This window comes from Peromyscus leucopus, chromosome 5 (assembly GCF_004664715.2).
Source record: "Peromyscus leucopus breed LL Stock chromosome 5, UCI_PerLeu_2.1, whole genome shotgun sequence".
In the NCBI taxonomy this organism is placed as follows: domain Eukaryota; kingdom Metazoa; phylum Chordata; class Mammalia; order Rodentia; family Cricetidae; genus Peromyscus; species Peromyscus leucopus.
The window spans coordinates 106343071-106361050 of record NC_051067.1 but is presented as its reverse complement, the minus strand read 5'-3'; the positions used below and the strand labels follow the sequence as shown (position 1 = coordinate 106361050).

Genomic DNA, 17980 nt, shown 5'->3' with positions numbered 1-17980 from the left:
CAAGACAGCTGGCAGCCTGGACAGTCACCTAATGTTTTTCAGCATTGTTGGTACATTCAAATTGGCTACAGGCTAGAGTATCTGACAGACCATTTTCAGAAGCAGGATTTCTGAAAGACCATCTTACCCTGTCTTGGCAGAGTACAGTGGTCGCTTTCCTTGTGTCTCGCTTGTCCAGAAAGGAGAGCATTGCATTTGTACTGTCAGCCATCAAGGCAAGGGCAGTTCTTTGCCCAGTAGGCCATTTTGTGCCAAAAAGACAAACTTCCAAATGGAAATGTCTTAGAAGCCCAACATTCTCTCGGGATCAATTGGTGCAGCCAGGAGCAATTGTGTCTCATGTCAACAGAATTCTAAGTTATTTAAATGCCATATTCTCTAGGTCTATGAAGTGTTTGAAGATTACCTATCTATCTGAAATATATCTATGTATACCTAGAAGACTTAACTAACATGGCTACAGATATGATTATCATAGATGACTAATTATTAATCTATTTTTTAATTATCCATTACAATTTTAAATGAGTTATATAAACATAATACCTCAAACAAGAATAGAAATATATATATAGAGAGAGAGTATAACAAAATTAACTTCAAGTTTGTATCAATGAACCAAAATTTATACCAATGTAAAACATTTTAAACATAAACTAAAATCCATACCAATGTAAAACATTTTAAACAAGTTGTTCTTTAAAAGTAGGTTCATTAATCTACCCTTTTATCTTATCATCTCCATATCCTCCTATATATCATATCCCCTTTTGTTTTTTAGAAAGAGATCACATTTATAATCAACCTGTTTTAAATAAAAATATTGGTTTTTCTCTGTCCCACACCAGAGGGCTCTTCTGATTTGGGACACAAGAATCCCTTAACCATTTTTGTTTTTTAAAGCAATGTCTGGGTTTAGAGGGGGAGTGAGCCAATTCCACTTCTAAAGCCAGCTTGGTATATTTGGGAATTTGGGCGTAGCATCTCTTACTATTTCCTGCTGGAGGGGGCGCTGTATCTTATAGGGACGCAAAGAAAATTTTAGACCTATGGGGTAGTCCGTGAGGCTGTATTGTGTGAACCAGTTGCCTTGAAACCGATCTGGATGTTGGATCATCTGGGCCATGGTGTCATCGGAGTCCTTTCAGGGGGTCTGGTGAAACCTGATGTATCTTAATCTGGAACAAGTCCACAGCCTCTGGCTTTTTGTGGAAACAAAAGCAGAACCTCTTTTCCAAAGTAACATATCCTTATATCCAAATTTTGAAGTCAAGGTACCTTTAAAATATACATTTTGGCATAACTCAACAGCTTTTGTAATCAAATGTTTTTCTTTAGTTACGAATATCAAAGAGAACATAATCCAGATTCTCTGTGTGGTAGCCATCTTTATGTGGCTTATGTTTTATATTACCTTGAGCCTTGAGCCTATTGCTTTAAACTGTACCATTGTAAGCCTGAAACGGCGCTGTGGTTGCTGGCTCCGCCACTTCAGCTTCCCAACATGGCAGTGGTACGTTTTCCGCCAGCTCTGGGAGTCATCAAGTCTCAGGAATAGTGGGTCTAAGCTTTTATCAAAGCAGCGTGTAGCCCAGAAACCTCTTTTTTTTTTTTTAAATACTAGTAAAGACTAAATCTACCACACAGCTTAATTTGCCGCTGGCAGATGCCTCATTTCCGCCATACTGCTGGTCAAACGCACCCGCCAGGAACCCGCCAGTGTCCAAACTTGTGTTTGGTGCATCTAGCTGCCCGTATGAGACAAGAAGCAGGAACCTGGTTTTGGCTCTGTTTAGAATTGGTTATTAAATATTCTCAGGTTTAAGGTGGAAACTCGAGCCGTTGGGCGCCATTTGTAGCTGGAGGGCTTCTCTCCAGGTTCCCCAAGCCCCGCAGTCCCACAATCCACTTATAAAATAATCACTCAGACGCTTATATCACTTATAAACTGTATGGCCGTGGCAGGCTTCTTGCTAACTGCTCTTTTATCTTAAATTAACCCATTTCTATAAATCTATACCTTGCCACGTGGCTGGTGGCTTACCAGACTCTCTACATGCTGCTTGTCCTGGCGGTGGCTGCAGTCTCTCTCCTCCTTCTTCCTGTTTCCCCAATTCTCCTCTCTCTTTGTCCCGCCTATACTTCCTGCCTGGTCATTGGCCATCAGTGTTTTATTTATATAGAGTGATATCCACAGCACAGATATGTACATTACAACTCATATCAGTAGAAAAATTACATCTATAAAGTAGCACTACAATAAATTTTGTTTTTTAAATCCAAACCAAGACTCCCCCCTCCCCTCTTCCCTGTTCCTCCCCACCTACTCTACCCTCCACTCCATGCATTCCTCCTCCTTTTCTCTTCAAACACCAGCTGGCATCCCATGGATTTCAGTCAGCCCTGGTATATCATACTGCAGTGAGACCGGGAAGCCCCTCCTCCCCCATGCTTAGATAAAGCATTCCTGCAGGAGGAATGGGTCTTAAAAGCAGGCAACAGAGTCAGACACCCCCTGCTCTCACTGCTAGGAGTCCCACAGGAAGACCAAGTCACACAACGGTAACATATATGTAGAGAGCCTAGGTCAGTCCCATGAAAGCTCTCTGGTTGTTAGCAATACAATAATTTTATGGTTGGGGTCACCACAACTGCCTTAAAGGGTCACAGCATTAGGAAGGGTGAGAACCACTGAGCTAACTGATCATGCCACTGGATTAACTTCCTGACTTTCTGAAGGATGTAGCCTGTGGGTTTCTGCTTCTCCTTCTGTGTGTTCAGTGTGAGACTCTGAAAGTGGACAATCGGAACAGGGTCAGAGCTGCAAACCTTTGCAGAGTCAGAGACTGGAAGGGCAGGAGGCAATGGATCAGGGAGGGAGGAGTATATGAGTAATGACAGACAGCTGTGAGGAATAATGCCTCAACTAAAGCCCACAGGTGGTCCTGCAGCACACACAGGTCAGTGATGCCCAAGGACACTCAGCATCCAGGAGTAGAACAGTGTGAGGGACTCTGATGAATGTTGGGCCTGGAGGTCAGATAGACAAGGCAGATGGTCAGGAACAGAGGGACAGATGGGACATTTCCCTTCTCTATGTGTGGCTGTGCTTAGACTGTGGTTGTTGGTGCTGAGAACCCTTGGATAACCATGAAATTATTAGCCCCTTTAAGACATCATTAGGATCTTATGACTTATCACATTGGTCAGAAAATTACCCGGGTGCCCTCAGGATTCTGGAAAATTTCCTGTCCCAAAACAGAACTAGAGCTGTGCAGCCTTACAGCACAGTGCTGAAACCAGAGGCCCAGAGTTCCGTCAATGTGTCTGACCTTGGGCAAAGATGCAACTTGGCTTCTAAGGAAAAGAGAATGTGGTCTGGGCCTGTAGCAAAGTCTTCAGGCCCTTCCAGAAACTGAGCCAAGAGAGGACCAGGGCAGAGTGTGTAAGCAAAACTTGATGCCTCTTCTTCCTAGATATTCTACTGTTAACTCACAAATTCCTGCCACATGCCCTGCCTAGTCAGAGACACTCTAAGGAAGCCATACTTCCTTCAGCCTGAGACCCTTACCTGTAGATTCCTGGGTTCTAATAGTCACTTGGCATTATAGTCAACAAGATCTAGTGCAATCATTCCATGATTGCTCTTCTGTACAGTTTTGGTTCAGGTACCTGGACTCTGAACCACAGACAACTGTAAGAAGACACAGAGTTGTATCACATCCTCTTCTATCACAACCAGATCTGGCTCATCCACAGAGACATCAAGATGACAGTGTCTTACACATGCTCCCTAGGATTACTTTAAAAGATAGATGTGAGTAGGGTGTAGTGGAACAAGTCTGTAGCAGGAATCTTAAAAGTACTTATTAATAAAATCAAACCCGAGGCCAGTTATCGGAGTCAATGCTGGTAGATCAAAGAGACAGAACAAGCCACAGCTATCTCACCTTGCCAATTCTTTAGCTGGTCCTGTTTCCTCAGACTGGAAGCTTCTGTGTCCTCATCCCAATAGCTCTCAGCTGAACTGCTGCTTAAAAGCCTGAAGCTTAACCAGCCACATGCTTAACCAGCCAAATGCTTAACCAGCCAAATGCCTCTAGTTTCTGGTCCTCAAGCCTTATATACATTTCTGCTTTCGACCATCACTCCCTAGGATTAAAGGCTTGCTTCTTGGGATTAAAGGCATGAGTCACCATGCCTGGCTGTTTCCAATGTGGCCTTGAACTCACAGATATCCCAGATGGATTTCTGCCTCTGGAATGCTAGGATTAAAGGCATGTGCTATCACTGCCTAACTAGTGGCTTTTCTGTTCTCTGACCCCAGATAAGTTTATTAAGGTACACAATATTTTGGAAAACACAATACCACCACACAAGTCTGATAATCCAGCACTCATGTTGAGGAAGAAGAAATAGGAGACTCTCCAACTGAAGTCCGGCAATCTGGCAAGAATCTGTTCATACAACAAAACCCTAAGGATGTTCAGGCAATGAAGGGTTTCGGGGGCAACAGGTTCAGGAAGTCCATCCCTTCCTCAGCACCTCTGGGTGGGTGATGGATACTGGGGAGGAAAGAGACATTTCCTTTAGTGATGTTGCTACTGGCAAACCACCCATACTCCTGTAAAGAAACCCTCATCCAATTAGTTACTCTAATAAAACTGATTGGATGATCAACAACCGTTTAAAAGACAATAAAGTACAAGAGTGACCAGTTGACAGCAAAAAGGAGAAGATGAACAATAAGAGTAGTAGAGGAATGAAAAATAACTAAAACCACATTCACATGTTTGAAAATGTCATGATGAAACCGATTATTATGTATCTAGTATATACTAAGAGGAAACTTAGAGAAAAAAAGAATTCCAACACAATAATGTCTTTGCAGATTATCTACATCAAGACAACATTACTTTGGTAGAGAGATGTTTTTAAAAGGGAGTATTATGAGATCTTCCATTGTGCTGCAGGCCTAAGCATACATAGCTTCATTCCTCTGGCAGGGGATTCTTGCATGTTCTACCCTGGACACCATGGAGTAGACAGGATACAGCACAGCCCGACTGAGGTGCTGGGAGAGGGAAGAGCAATTCCTCTGAGTGCAGGAGAATGGCTGCCTGATGCTTCCACTGCGGTCTGAAGGCATTAGTGAGCTCCTCCTGCAAACACCCCTGTGTGTGCTTAGGGGGCTCACAGGACACTTTAGAATTTCAATAGCCATATTATTTTTGAAGAGCTTCATTATAAAATGATCCATAGATGATCAAATCCAGCCATTTATATGAATACCTTTGTCGTTTTGAGCAAATGTATGAGACATTGTCACCATGTCCAATTGAAGTGTGAGGATGTTTCTGTCACTCAAAACAGTTCCTTCCCTCCCCTATACACTGGCTATTGTCCTGAACCATGTTTCCTGGCAACCACCTAGCTGCTTTCTGATTCTGGGGTAAGAAAAGGACCACAATTTAGAAATTTCAAATCTCTGTGTATGCTATCACACAAATGGAATTATTTGCCTGTGCCACAAGTGTGCTTGACATGTCACGTCGCCTGTGTCTCCAAGACTCTTCCACTGTGACCTAAGGTAGTGTGGGAAGAATCAGATGCCCATTCTCATCTCCATCTTCCCTGAGATTGTCTGCACAGTGAGTGCCCTCTCACCCTGTCCTGACCTGCTGACTCCCTGTTCAATTTGTGAACTCCAGCAGTGTGAGAATGGCATGGGAACATGTCTTGTTCCTGGGAACTGCTGAGGTTCTCAAGGGACACAATTCACATACCCCTCTGCCTCACATAGGTTAAGGTTCTCTTTGGCCACAAGTTGTACCTAATGGTCCCCACTGTCTGTAATATCATGTGAGGAGGTGGGATGGCTCCTCTGGCTGTCACTTTTCAGCATGGGAAAATGGGAACAGTTTCATTCTGGTCACACAGTGAACACTAAAGATTGTCAGGGTGCACACACTCATTGAGGATGTTGAAAATCTTCTGTTCTCTTACTGGAAGAATGAGCCAGTGCCTCCCTGCCTAGTTCTTGTACAGTTGCTGTTCAGCATGTTTGGATGTTGCAGCTCAAAACCTACTGTGGGATTAGAACTCAAGCTCCTTCCACACCAGCGTGTGCTCCCTCCATTCTTACCCATCTCCACGTGAACACGATAACAAGTGTCCAGGCAGAAGAGCATGCTTTATGTTTTTTATTAATTAATTAATTAATTAATCTAATTTGAGAAAGGTTGCACTCACAATATTTACTGATTGTCCTAAAGTTCACTTCACAACCCGCATGGGCTGAAACATCACACAGTCCTTCTACCTCGGCCTGAGATTGAAAGGGTTGCAACTACTCCCTGACCCAGGAAAACAGGTCCCCAGTCCTTTCATTGCTAATGTTTTAAACCAATAACCCATCATCAGTGGTGATTCCTGCAGTGCCCTTTTCAAACACCAGGGGGCAGGAGAGACAAGAGGATTTTTAGCCAGGCTCTCTGGCTTGGTAGAAAAATGAGACCTTCTTCCTATGAGTAAAGATGAGATGTGACTCTTACTTCCAGGGGAGCCTGAAGGCATTACTGAGATCCTGCTATAAACACACTTCTGTGGAGGTATGCATTTCTGAGGATGAACAGGACACTTCACCAAGGAGTTTTTATACTCTGAGTAGCCCTTACCATTGGAAAATTTGTTGTTGTCAGTTAAATATTCTTTTAACCTCATAACTTGGTAAATTTGCATAAGGGTAAGAGATAAGCAACAAGCCCCTTCAAGGATGAGAATAATTATTTCATTGGAAAATTCAGCTTTTGATCCTTTATGTCTCTGGTCTCTGCTCCCTACAACCACATGACTACTTTCTGATGGATCAGTTTGGAAACTCCACAGAATTTAAAAACATCAGAGCCCTGGTCCTCCTATCACAGAAAAGGAATCATTTGTATCTCATCCTACTATTAGGTAGGAGCTATTCAAGCCTGTTGTCTCTTGTTTTACAGTGTCATTCCTTATATGCAGGCAACACATTTTACCCACTACCCAGTTCAGGACCACCTGAGTGATCTAATTTAACTACTCTCTCTCAAGTCCTTGTGAACATCTCACACACAGTTTTTTGAGAGCAGTATTTTCTTTTCAATGGGCTAAAGACATCAGCGAAGAACCGCTGAATCTTTTAACATATGCGTGTTTAACTTTTAATGCAAATGCCAAACTGTCTTCCATGACTGTCTTTTTGCATCTCCTCCAGACAAATGTGAGGGTGCCAGTGTGTTCCTATCTTTTCGACCACTTGGCTTATGGCTCCTAAGGCTGATTGTATTGAATGGATGTGAAGGAGCGTCTCATTGCAGATGTTTCAATGAAAATTGAGCCTCTGTCCCCTGCTTCCACTTGCTCCTGTTCACTCCATACTTCCTTCCATAGAAAGGCACCTCAGCATCTTTATTTCACATATCTGCTATGGCCTTGGAAATTACCAGCAGAGGGTCTCTGAATGAAGGTGCAGTGAATGACAAAGCACATGGGTTCCAACCCTCCCCCAGCTGTCTTACTTATTGTTCTAGTGCTGTGAAGAGACACCATGACCAAGACATCTTGTGGTAGAAATCATTTAATTGGGAGCTTCCTTACAGTTTTCAAAGGATGAGTCCATGGGTCACGATCCTGGTGAGCAGCATGGCAGCAGGCAGGCATGGTGCTGTGGGCTCTTGCTGCAGCTGAGAGATTGCGCCCTGATCCACCACACCAGCAGGAGCCAGAGAGTTAGACTGGGCCTGGCGTGGGTTTTTGAAACCTTAAACCCCATCCCCATTGAAATACCTTCTCCAATAAGACCATGCCTCCTAAAGAGTCCACCACCTGGGAACCAACACTCAAATATATGAGTCTATAGGGGTCATTGGCATTCTAACCAGCACACCAGCTGAGCTCTGAAAAAGTCTTCTATCAAGAAGCAGCAACAGGAAGCCCAGGATACATGGAGAAACGACTGAGGGTAGGGAGAACAGCTGCCCTTAATGGCTGGGACAAGAGACTGGACAGGAATGCATTGGAGCGGCTACAGTGTAACAGTAGGAAGTTTGAATTATTAGAGGAGGCTGGGAAAGGCATGGCTGTGTCATGCTAGGAAACACACAAAAGAACTAAGGAGGGCGTGCCCGCCACTGAACAGGCTCTGGGTGTAGGTGTGTGGAACGAAATCCATGAGTCTGTGGAGAAAGACCGCGCCTGGTGGGGCCGGGAGCCGCACTCACCACGCCGAAGATTGCCAGGGCTGGCCGATTCCCCACGCTTCCCACCGCTTGCAGCCCAGGCACTCGGGGAGCAGCTGCACAGCGCTTGCCCCTCCAAACTAGAACCCTCCGGGGCCTGCCAGCCACACCGCGGACCGACTGGACCGCCAGCAAATGCCTGAGCTGGACTAGAAGTCAGAGAAAACTTTTCTTCCCACGGCCAGCCGTGACCCCGCCCACAGCCTGGTTCCGATTGGCGTTCTCAACCGCCTCGCCACGCCCACCGCGGTCTCCTGACGTGCTTCCGCCATCTCTGAGACCAGTCTTGCTTAGTCCAGGGAGAGGCTTGGGCGCCGCCATTTCCCGTTCCAAGCTGGTGGCCTGCAGGTCTTAGAAGGGTTTCCTCCGCCTCTGCACGTCTGTTTTTTAAAACCCGGAGGTGACCTATTGAAGAAGGCCACGGAAATAGAATCGAAAGCGTTCTAAGATGGCGAACCGTACGGTCAAGGATGCCCACAGCATCCATGGCACCAACCCTCAGTATCTGGTGGAGAAGATCATTCGCACGCGCATCTATGAATCAAAGTACTGGAAAGAAGAGTGCTTTGGCCTTACGGCTGAACTTGTAGTCGACAAAGCCATGGAGTTAAGGTTTGTGGGTGGTGTCTACGGTGGAAACATAAAGCCAACTCCTTTTCTGTGTTTAACCTTGAAGATGCTTCAGATTCAGCCTGAGAAGGATATCATTGTTGAGTTCATAAAAAATGAAGATTTCAAGTACGTCCGGATGTTGGGGGCTCTTTACATGAGGCTCACAGGAACTGCAATTGATTGCTACAAGTACCTGGAGCCTTTGTACAACGACTATCGAAAAATCAAGAGCCAGAACCGGAATGGGGAGTTTGAACTGATGCACGTAGATGAGTTCATTGATGAACTTCTGCACAGTGAGAGAGTCTGTGATATCATTTTGCCCCGGCTACAGAAACGCTATGTGCTGGAGGAAGCTGAACAACTGGAGCCCCGAGTTAGTGCTCTAGAAGAGGACATGGATGATGTGGAATCCAGTGAAGAGGAGGAGGAAGAAGAAGAAGAGGAGAAGCTGGAAAGAGTCCCATCACCTGACCATCGCCGAAGAAGCTACCGAGACCTGGACAAGCCACGACGTTCTCCTGCACTGCGCTCCAGGAGGAGTCGGAGTCGGTCTCCCAGGAGGCGAAGTAGATCCCCCAAAAGAAGAAGCCTTTCTCCGCGCCGAGAAAGGCATAGGAGCAAGAGTCCACGACGCCATCGAAGCAGGTCCCGAGACAGAAGACACAGATCACGCTCTAAATCACCAGGACACCACCGTAGTCACAGACACAGGAGTCACTCCAAGTCTCCTGAAAGGTCTAATAAGAAAAGCCACAAGAAAAGCCTGAGAGGAAATGAGTAATGGATTCCTTTTGACTTTTGTCCTCCTGTGGATGGCCTCCTGTGGATAGGAGAAGAATATGTTTAGTGAAAGCATCAAGATCTCCTCTTCAGGCAGCTATGCGTATTTTGGGTTTTTTAAAAAATAAATTCGTTTGGTTGGTTTCTGTTTTGTTTTTATGTTAATATTACAGAGGTGCTAAGGTGTGTATCTCTTTCAATTTTAATCAACATCTTTGAAGGATGTTTATGACCCAATCAAGGTCAGGTTTTGACCTAACCAACTATGGTTATTCAACCTTAAAAAGGGTCAAGAGGATATGGGAGTTGGGGAGATTCATGAGAATGAAGAGATGTAGGTAGCCACCGTGGAGATCCTTTTATTCTTTGCAATTAAACCGGCCACAGTTCTAATTTTTCTTTAGTTTCTGTTTCTCTATGAAAACCTGGGAGTTCTGTGGTTGATACTGCTGCGACCCAGCTAGGAAAGCATAGTAATTCCTAACTTCTCATTCGCTACACACAGCAGTAGTACATTAAACATGCAAAGTTACCAGTTAGCAGTTTTGTAAGAACAAAATACGTTCAAACGTAAAGGCTTACCTGGATTTCATTTTAATTCAGTTTCATGAAACAATTCAACATGATTGCACTTAACATGCTTTCTACAAGCCAGGTAAGGTGGTTCACACCTGTAAGTAATCTCAACACAGGCTGAAGCAGAATATGGTTTGTAGTTTTGACCTAAGTCGCTAGGTAACATTAGAGACTGCTTTTAGAGGGCATGGGAGTGAGAGGGCTGTGCTAATGAAGGGACACATCCAGCTCAGCAAGCTGAAGACATCCCAGGGTATTTCTACATGGATGGAAATAGGGACTAGTGGGGCTCAGCATAGTGATCTAGGCCAGGGCTAAGAACTGTCAAAGATGTTTAGAGGCCCAAGGGAGTGTGAATCGATGTAAGGTCAAACAGAAGCACCACAGGCAATGCCTACCTTTGGGACTAGTAATACAGGTCACCTAGTAAATACTGGAATGAGCCGTTCACAAAGGCAGAAGAATCAGTAAGTCAAGGATACCGAAGTGTGGTGGTATTGTGTTCCCCAAAATATTGTGTACCTTAATAAACTTATCTGGGGGACATTGTTAATGTAATCTTGACTGTATATTGCATATATATACTTATTGAAGATAGTTTTTCTTGTATTAGATATAAGCTTTTTTAATTTTAGACAAAAAGAGAGAAAATGTGGTGGTATTGTGTTCCCCAAAATATTGTGTACTCTAATAAATTTATCTGGGGTCAGAGAACAGAAAAGCCACTAGTTGGGCAGTGATAGCACACACCTTTAATCCTAGCGTTCCAGAGATAGAAATCCCTCTGGATCTCTGGGAGTTCAAGGCCACATTGGAAAAAGCCAAGCATGGTGACACACACCTTTAATCCCAGAAGGCCAGCCTTTAATCCCAGAGAGTGGTGGTAGAAAGCAGAAAGATATATAAGGCGTGAGGACCAGAAACTAGAAGCATTTGGCTGGTTAAGCATGTGGCTGGTTAAGCTTCAGGCTTTCGAGCAGCAGTTCAGCTGAGACCCATTCCGGATGAGGACTCAGAGACCTCCAGTCTGAGGAGACAAGACCAGCTGAGGATCCGGCGAGGTGAGATAGCTCTGGCTTGTTCTGTCTCTCTGACCCCAGATAAGTTTATTAAGGTACACAATATTTTGGGGAACACAATACCACCACACCGAAGGGTCTGAAGATATCAAAGCAAAGTAAAAGCTTTACTATGTCCGTAGGCTCTGACACTAGAGAGTATTACAAACTTAGCTAAAACAGTTCCTTTTGCCTGCACTTACCTTTCCAACTTTCAGAGGGTAGAAATGATTGACTTCTTGTAATTCTAATCCTAAGAAGAATTGTAAAGACCAGCTGCCATATAGGAACCAGCTTCTCAGGAAGTAGTATGTGGTCCTAGAATAAACATTTCTATTGTTTGCTGTTGCCTGGGGGACTGTTGTAGCAATATTAAAAGCAATTTTTATCAAAAAAAAAAAACAACTAAGGAGGAAGTTCTACAGTGCTAGGCATGGTCCAGAGATTGAATAGGAGATGTGGCTTAAGAAGTGCTTGAGTTGCGGTGTTTAAATGAAATAGGCAGCACCTATCGGGAAGATTCCACGTAGATCCTATGGTCACCTTAATGGTCACATTTTTAGCTCTCTCAGAATATGTTTGTGACACCCATAAAAAAAAAGCCACTCCAGTGTAAAGAGGTCTGAAGAGTACAGAACCTGCAGATTAGAGGAAAGAGAACAAAAGGGACATTTCCTTCCTCTGGGTTTGACTGTAGCTACTACAGAACTCTGGATAATAATGAAGATAATACATTCATGCCTCCAAGTGGCTCTGAGCATATCTTCTTGTGGGCCAGAGACAAGCACAGGCACGACTCAAAAGGGGCGGGGATGTAAGCAACATTCCTGGCTTTGGGGAATAAAGAAACTCCAACCCTAGACAGGCAGTGCATGTATACACCTTTAATCCCAGCAGTTGGGAGGCAGAGGTAGGAGGATCTCTGTGAATTCCAGGCCAGCCTGGTCTCGAGAGTGAGTTCCAGGACATCCATGGCTATATAAAGAAATCCAGTCTGCAAAAACAAACATGGGGGGGGTCGAGATTTAGGGAAAGGGGGCCAGCTAAAGAAACCCACCATGACCCTGGAGTCCAGAACCAGTGAAAGAAAGAGCTCTTCTAGCACCTCAAGATATAGCCCGACTCCTAAGCAGTCAGGATACCTTTCCCTCCAGAACCAAACTGTACCATTGCAGCTCAAGCCACCAGAGCTGTCCTAACATGTCAAGGTATAACATGACCAGACTTGCCTTGAACTCACAGAGATAGCCTGCCTCTGCCTCCCCAGGGCTGGGATTAAAGGCGTGTGCCACCACCACCTCTGTGTCCTCATCCCAATGGCTCTCAGCTGAACTGTGCTTCTCGAAAGCCTGAACGCTTAGCCAGCCAAATGCTTAACCAGCCAAATGCTCCTAGTTTCTGGTCTCCAAGCCTGACATATCTTTCTGTTTTTGCCATCACTCCCTGGGATTAAAGACTCACTTCTTGGGATTAAAAGGGTGTGTCACCATGCCTGGCTGTTTCCAATGTGGCCTTGAACTCACAGAGATCCCAGACGGATTTCTCCCTCTGGAATGCTAGGATTAAAGGGGGCGAGTGCTACTATTTCCTGGCCTCTGTATCTAGTGGCTGTCTGTTCTCTGACCCCAGTTAAATTTATTAGGGTGCTCAATATTTTGGAGAATACAATACCACCACAGCTGTCTAAAGAGTGAATAGCATCCAAGGCAATCCCAGTCTTAGACAGAGAAGGGTTAGCATATTCCTCATGTCCATTATCCACCCTCACTCAAAGGCATGGGAAAGTGCCTTGTTCCTGGGAACTGCTGAGGTTCTCAAAGGACACAATGCATACCTCTCTGCCTCACATAGGTTAATGTTCTCTTTGGCCACAAATTGTACCTAATGGTCCCCATTGTCTGTAAAATCATGTGAGGAGGTGGGATGGCTCCTCTGGCTGTCATTTTTCAGCATGGGGAAGTGGGAACAGTTTCATTCTGGTCACACAGTGTACACTACAAGATTTCCAGGGTGCACACACACACACACACACACACACACACACACACACACATTGGGGATGTTGAAAATCTTCTGTTCTCTTACTGGAAGAATGAGCCAGTGCCTCCCTGCCTAGTTCTTGTACAGTTGCTGTTCAGCATGTCTGGATGTTGCAGCTCAAAACCTACTGTGGGATTAGAACTCAAGCTCCTTCCACACCAGCCTGTGCTCCTTCCTTCTATACCCATCCCCATGTGAGCACAGTAAAAAGCATCCAGGCAGAAGAGCATGCTTTATGTTTATTTGTTTATTCATTCATTTATTCATTCAATATTTATTTATTTATTTATTTATTTATTTATTTATTTATTTATCTAATTTGAGAAAGGTTGCACTCACAATATTTTACTGATTGTCCTAAAGTTCACTTCACAACCCGCATGGGCTGAAACATCACACAGTCCTTCTACCTCGGCCTGAGATTGAAAGGGTGTGCAACTACTCCCTGACCCAGGAAAACAGGTCCCCAGTCCTTTCATTGCTGTTTTAAACCAATAACCCATCATCAGTGGTGATTCCTGCAGTGCCCTTTTCAAACACCAGGGGGCAGGAGAGACATGAGGATTTTTAGCCAGGCTCTCTGGCTTGGTAGAGAGAAGAGACCTTCTTTCTATGAGTCAAGATGAATGTGACTCTTACTTCCAGGGGAGCCTGAAGGCATTACTGAGATCCTGCTTTAAACACACTTCTGTGGAGGTATGCATTTCTGAGGATGAACAGGACACTTCACCAAGGAGTTTTTATACTCTGATTAGCCCTTACCATTGAAAAATTTGTTGTTGTCAGTTAAATATTCTTTTAACCTCATAACTTGGTAAATCTCCATGAGGGTAAGAGATAAGCAACAAGCCCCTTCAAGGATGAGAATAATTATTTCATTGGAAAATTCAGCTTTTGATCCTTTATGTCTCTGGTCTCTGCTCCCTACAACCACATGACTACTTTCTGATGGATCAGTTTGGAAACTCCACAGAATTTAAAAACATCAGAGCCCTGGTCCCCTTATCACAGAAAAGGAATCATTTGTATCTCATCCCGCTATTAGGTAGGAGCTATTCAAGCCTGTTGTCTCTTGTTTTACAGTGTCATTCCTTATATGCAGGCAACACATTTTACCCACTACCCAGTTCAGGACCACCTGAGTGATCTAATTTAACTACTCTCTCTCAAGTCCTTGTGAACATCTCACACACAGTTTTTTGAGAGCAGTATTTTCTTTTCAATGGGCTAAAGACATCAGCGAAGAACCGCTGAATCTTTTAACATATGCGTGTTTAACTTTTAATGCAAATGCCAAACTGTCTTCCATGACTGTCTTTTTGCATCTCCTCCAGACAAATGTGAGGGTGCCAGTGTGTTCCTATCTTTTCGACCACTTGGCATTATGGCTCCTAAGGCTGCTTGTATTGAATGGGTGTGAAGGAGCGTCTCATTGCAGATGTTTCAATGAAAATTGAGCCTCTGTCCCCTGCTTCCACTTGCTCCTGTTCACTCCATACTTCCTTCCATAGAAAGGCACCTCAGCATCTTTATTTCACATATCTGCTATGGCCTTGGAAATTACCAGCAGAGGGTCTCTGAATGAAGGTGCAGTGAATGACAAAGCACATGGGTCCCAACCCTCCCCCAGCTGTCTTACTTATTGTTCTAGTGCTGTGAAGAGACACCATGACCAAGACATCTTGTGGTAGAAATCATTTAATTGGGAGCTTCCTTACAGTTTTCAAAGGATGAGTCCATGGGTCACGATCCTGGTGAGCAGCATGGCAGCAGGCAGGCATGGTGCTGTGGGCTCTTGCTGCAGCTGAGAGATTGCGCCCTGATCCACCACACCAGCAGGAGCCAGAGAGTTAGACTGGGCCTGGCGTGGGTTTTTGAAACCTTAAACCCCATCCCCATTGAAATACCTTCTCCAATAAGACCATGTCTCCTAAAGAGTCCACCACCTGGGAACCAACACTCAAATATATGAGTCTATAGGGGTCATTGGCATTCTAACCAGCACACCAGCTGAGCTCTGAAAAAGTCTTCTATCGAGAAGCAGCAACAGGAAGCCCAGGATACATGGAGAAACGACCGAGGGTAGGGAGAACAGCTGCCCTTAATGGCTGGGACAAGAGACTGGACAGGAATGCATTGGAGCGGCTACAGTGCAACAGTAGGAAGCTTGAATTATTAGAGGAGGCTGGGAAAGGCATGGCTGTGTCATGCTAGGAAACACACAAAAGAACTAAGGAGGGCGTGCCCGCCACTGAACAGGCTCTGGGTGTAGGTGTGTGGAACGAAATCCATGAGTCTGTGGAGAAAGACCGCGCCTGGTGGGGCCGGGAGCCGCACTCACCACGCCGAAGATTGCCAGGGCTGGCCGATTCCCCACGCTTCCCACCGCTTGCAGCCCAGGCACTCGGGGAGCAGCTGCACAGCGCTTGCCCCTCCAAACTAGAACCCCCCGGCCCCGCCAGCCACACCGCTGACCGACTGGACCGCCAGCAAATGCCTGAGCTGGACTAGAAGTCAGAGAAAACTTTTCTTCCCACGGCCAGCCGTGACCCCGCCCACAGCCTGGTTCCGATTGGCGTTCTCAACCGCCTCGCCACGCCCACCGCGGTCTCCTGACGTGCTTCCGCCATCTCTGAGACCAGTCTTGCTTAGTCCAGGGAGAGGCTTGGGCGCCGCCATTTCCCGTTCCAAGCTGGTGGCCTGCAGGTCTTAGAAGGGTTTCCTCCGCCTCTGCACGTCTGTTTTTTAAAACCCGAGGTGACCTATTGAAGAAGCCACGGAAATAGAATCGAAAGCGTTCTAAGATGGCGAACCGTACGGTCAAGGATGCCCACAGCATCCATGGCACCAACCCTCAGTATCTGGTGGAGAAGATCATTCGCACGCGCATCTATGAATCAAAGTACTGGAAAGAAGAGTGCTTTGGCCTTACGGCTGAACTTGTAGTCGACAAAGCCATGGAGTTAAGGTTTGTGGGTGGTGTCTACGGTGGAAACATAAAGCCAACTCCTTTTCTGTGTTTAACCTTGAAGATGCTTCAGATTCAGCCTGAGAAGGATATCATTGTTGAGTTCATAAAAAATGAAGATTTCAAGTACGTCCGGATGTTGGGGGCTCTTTACATGAGGCTCACGGGAAGTGCAATTGATTGCTACAAGTACCTGGAGCCTTTGTACAACGACTATCGAAAAATCAAGAGCCAGAACCGGAATGGGGAGTTTGAACTGATGCACGTAGATGAGTTCATTGATGAACTTCTGCACAGTGAGAGAGTCTGTGATATCATTTTGCCCCGGCTACAGAAACGCTATGTGCTGGAGGAAGCTGAACAACTGGAGCCCCGAGTTAGTGCTCTAGAAGAGGACATGGATGATGTGGAATCCAGTGAAGAGGAGGAGGAAGAAGAAGAAGAAGAGGAGAAGCTGGAAAGAGTCCCATCACCTGACCATCGCCGAAGAAGCTACCGAGACCTGGACAAGCCACGACGTTCTCCTGCACTGCGCTCCAGGAGGAGTCGGAGTCGGTCTCCCAGGAGGCGAAGTAGATCCCCCAAAAGAAGAAGCCCTTCTCCGCGCCGAGAAAGGCATAGGAGCAAGAGTCCACGACGCCATCGAAGCAGGTCCCGAGACAGAAGACACAGATCCCGCTCTAAATCCCAGGGCACCACCGTAGTCACAGACACAGGAGTCACTCCAAGTCTCCTGAAAGGTCTAATAAGAAAAGCCACAAGAAGTGCCGGAGAGGAAATGAGTAATGGATTCCTTTTGACTTTGGTCCTCCTGTGGATGGCCTCCTGTGGATAGGAGAAGAATATGTTTAGGGAAAGCATCAAGATCTCCTCTTCAGGCAGCTATGCGTATTTTGGGTTTTTTAAAAAATAAAGTCGTTTGGTTGGTATCTGTTTTGTTTTTATTTTAATATTACAGAGGTGCTAAGGTTTGTATCTCTTTCAATTATACTCAACATCTTTGAAGGATGTTTATGACCCAATCAAGGTCAGGTTTTGACCTAACCAACTATGGTTATTCATCCTTAAAAAGCGTCAAGAGGATCTGGGAGTTGGGGAGATTCCTGAGAATGAAGAGATGTAGCCAGGTGGTGATCCTTTTCTTATTTGGAATTAAACCGGACACAGTTGTCATTTTTCTTTAGTTTCTGCTTTCTCTATGAAAACCTGGGAGTTCTGTGGTTGATACTGCTGCGACCCAGCTAGGAAAGCATAGTAATTCCTAACTTCTCATTCACTACACACAGCAGTAGTACATTAAACATGCAAAGTTACCAGTTAGCAGTTTTGTAAGAACAAAATACGTTCAAACGTAAAGGTTTCCCTGGATTTCTTTTTAATTCAGTTTCATGAAACATTTCAACACGATTGCACATAACATCCTTTATACAAGCCAGGTATGGTGGTTCACACCTGTAAGTAATTTCAACACATGCTGAAGCAGAATATGGTTTGTAGTTTTGACCTAAGTTGCTAGGTAACATTAGAGACTGCTTTTAGAGGGGATAGGAGTGAGAGGGCTGTGCTAATGAAGGGACACATCCAGTTTAGCAAGCTGAAGACATCCCAGGGTATTTCTACATGGATGGAAATAGGGACTAGTGGGGCTCAGCATAGTGATCTAGGCCAGG

The 17980-nt window shown here is 45.2% G+C and overlaps 1 protein-coding gene and 1 pseudogene across 1 annotated transcript; both read left to right on the top strand.

Moving 5' to 3' along the window:
• The first annotated feature begins 8512 nt into the window (after positions 1-8512).
• LOC114688618 (pre-mRNA-splicing factor 38A-like) lies at positions 8513-9811 on the top strand. Its single transcript, XM_037206182.1, has one exon. It carries the CDS (start codon positions 8722-8724, stop codon positions 9667-9669), a length of 948 nt encoding a protein of 315 aa, XP_037062077.1. The 5' UTR covers positions 8513-8721; the 3' UTR covers positions 9670-9811.
• A 6312-nt stretch (positions 9812-16123) lies between these two features.
• Positions 16124-17204, top strand: LOC114688617 (annotated as a pseudogene).
• Positions 17205-17980: the final 776 nt, after the last annotated feature.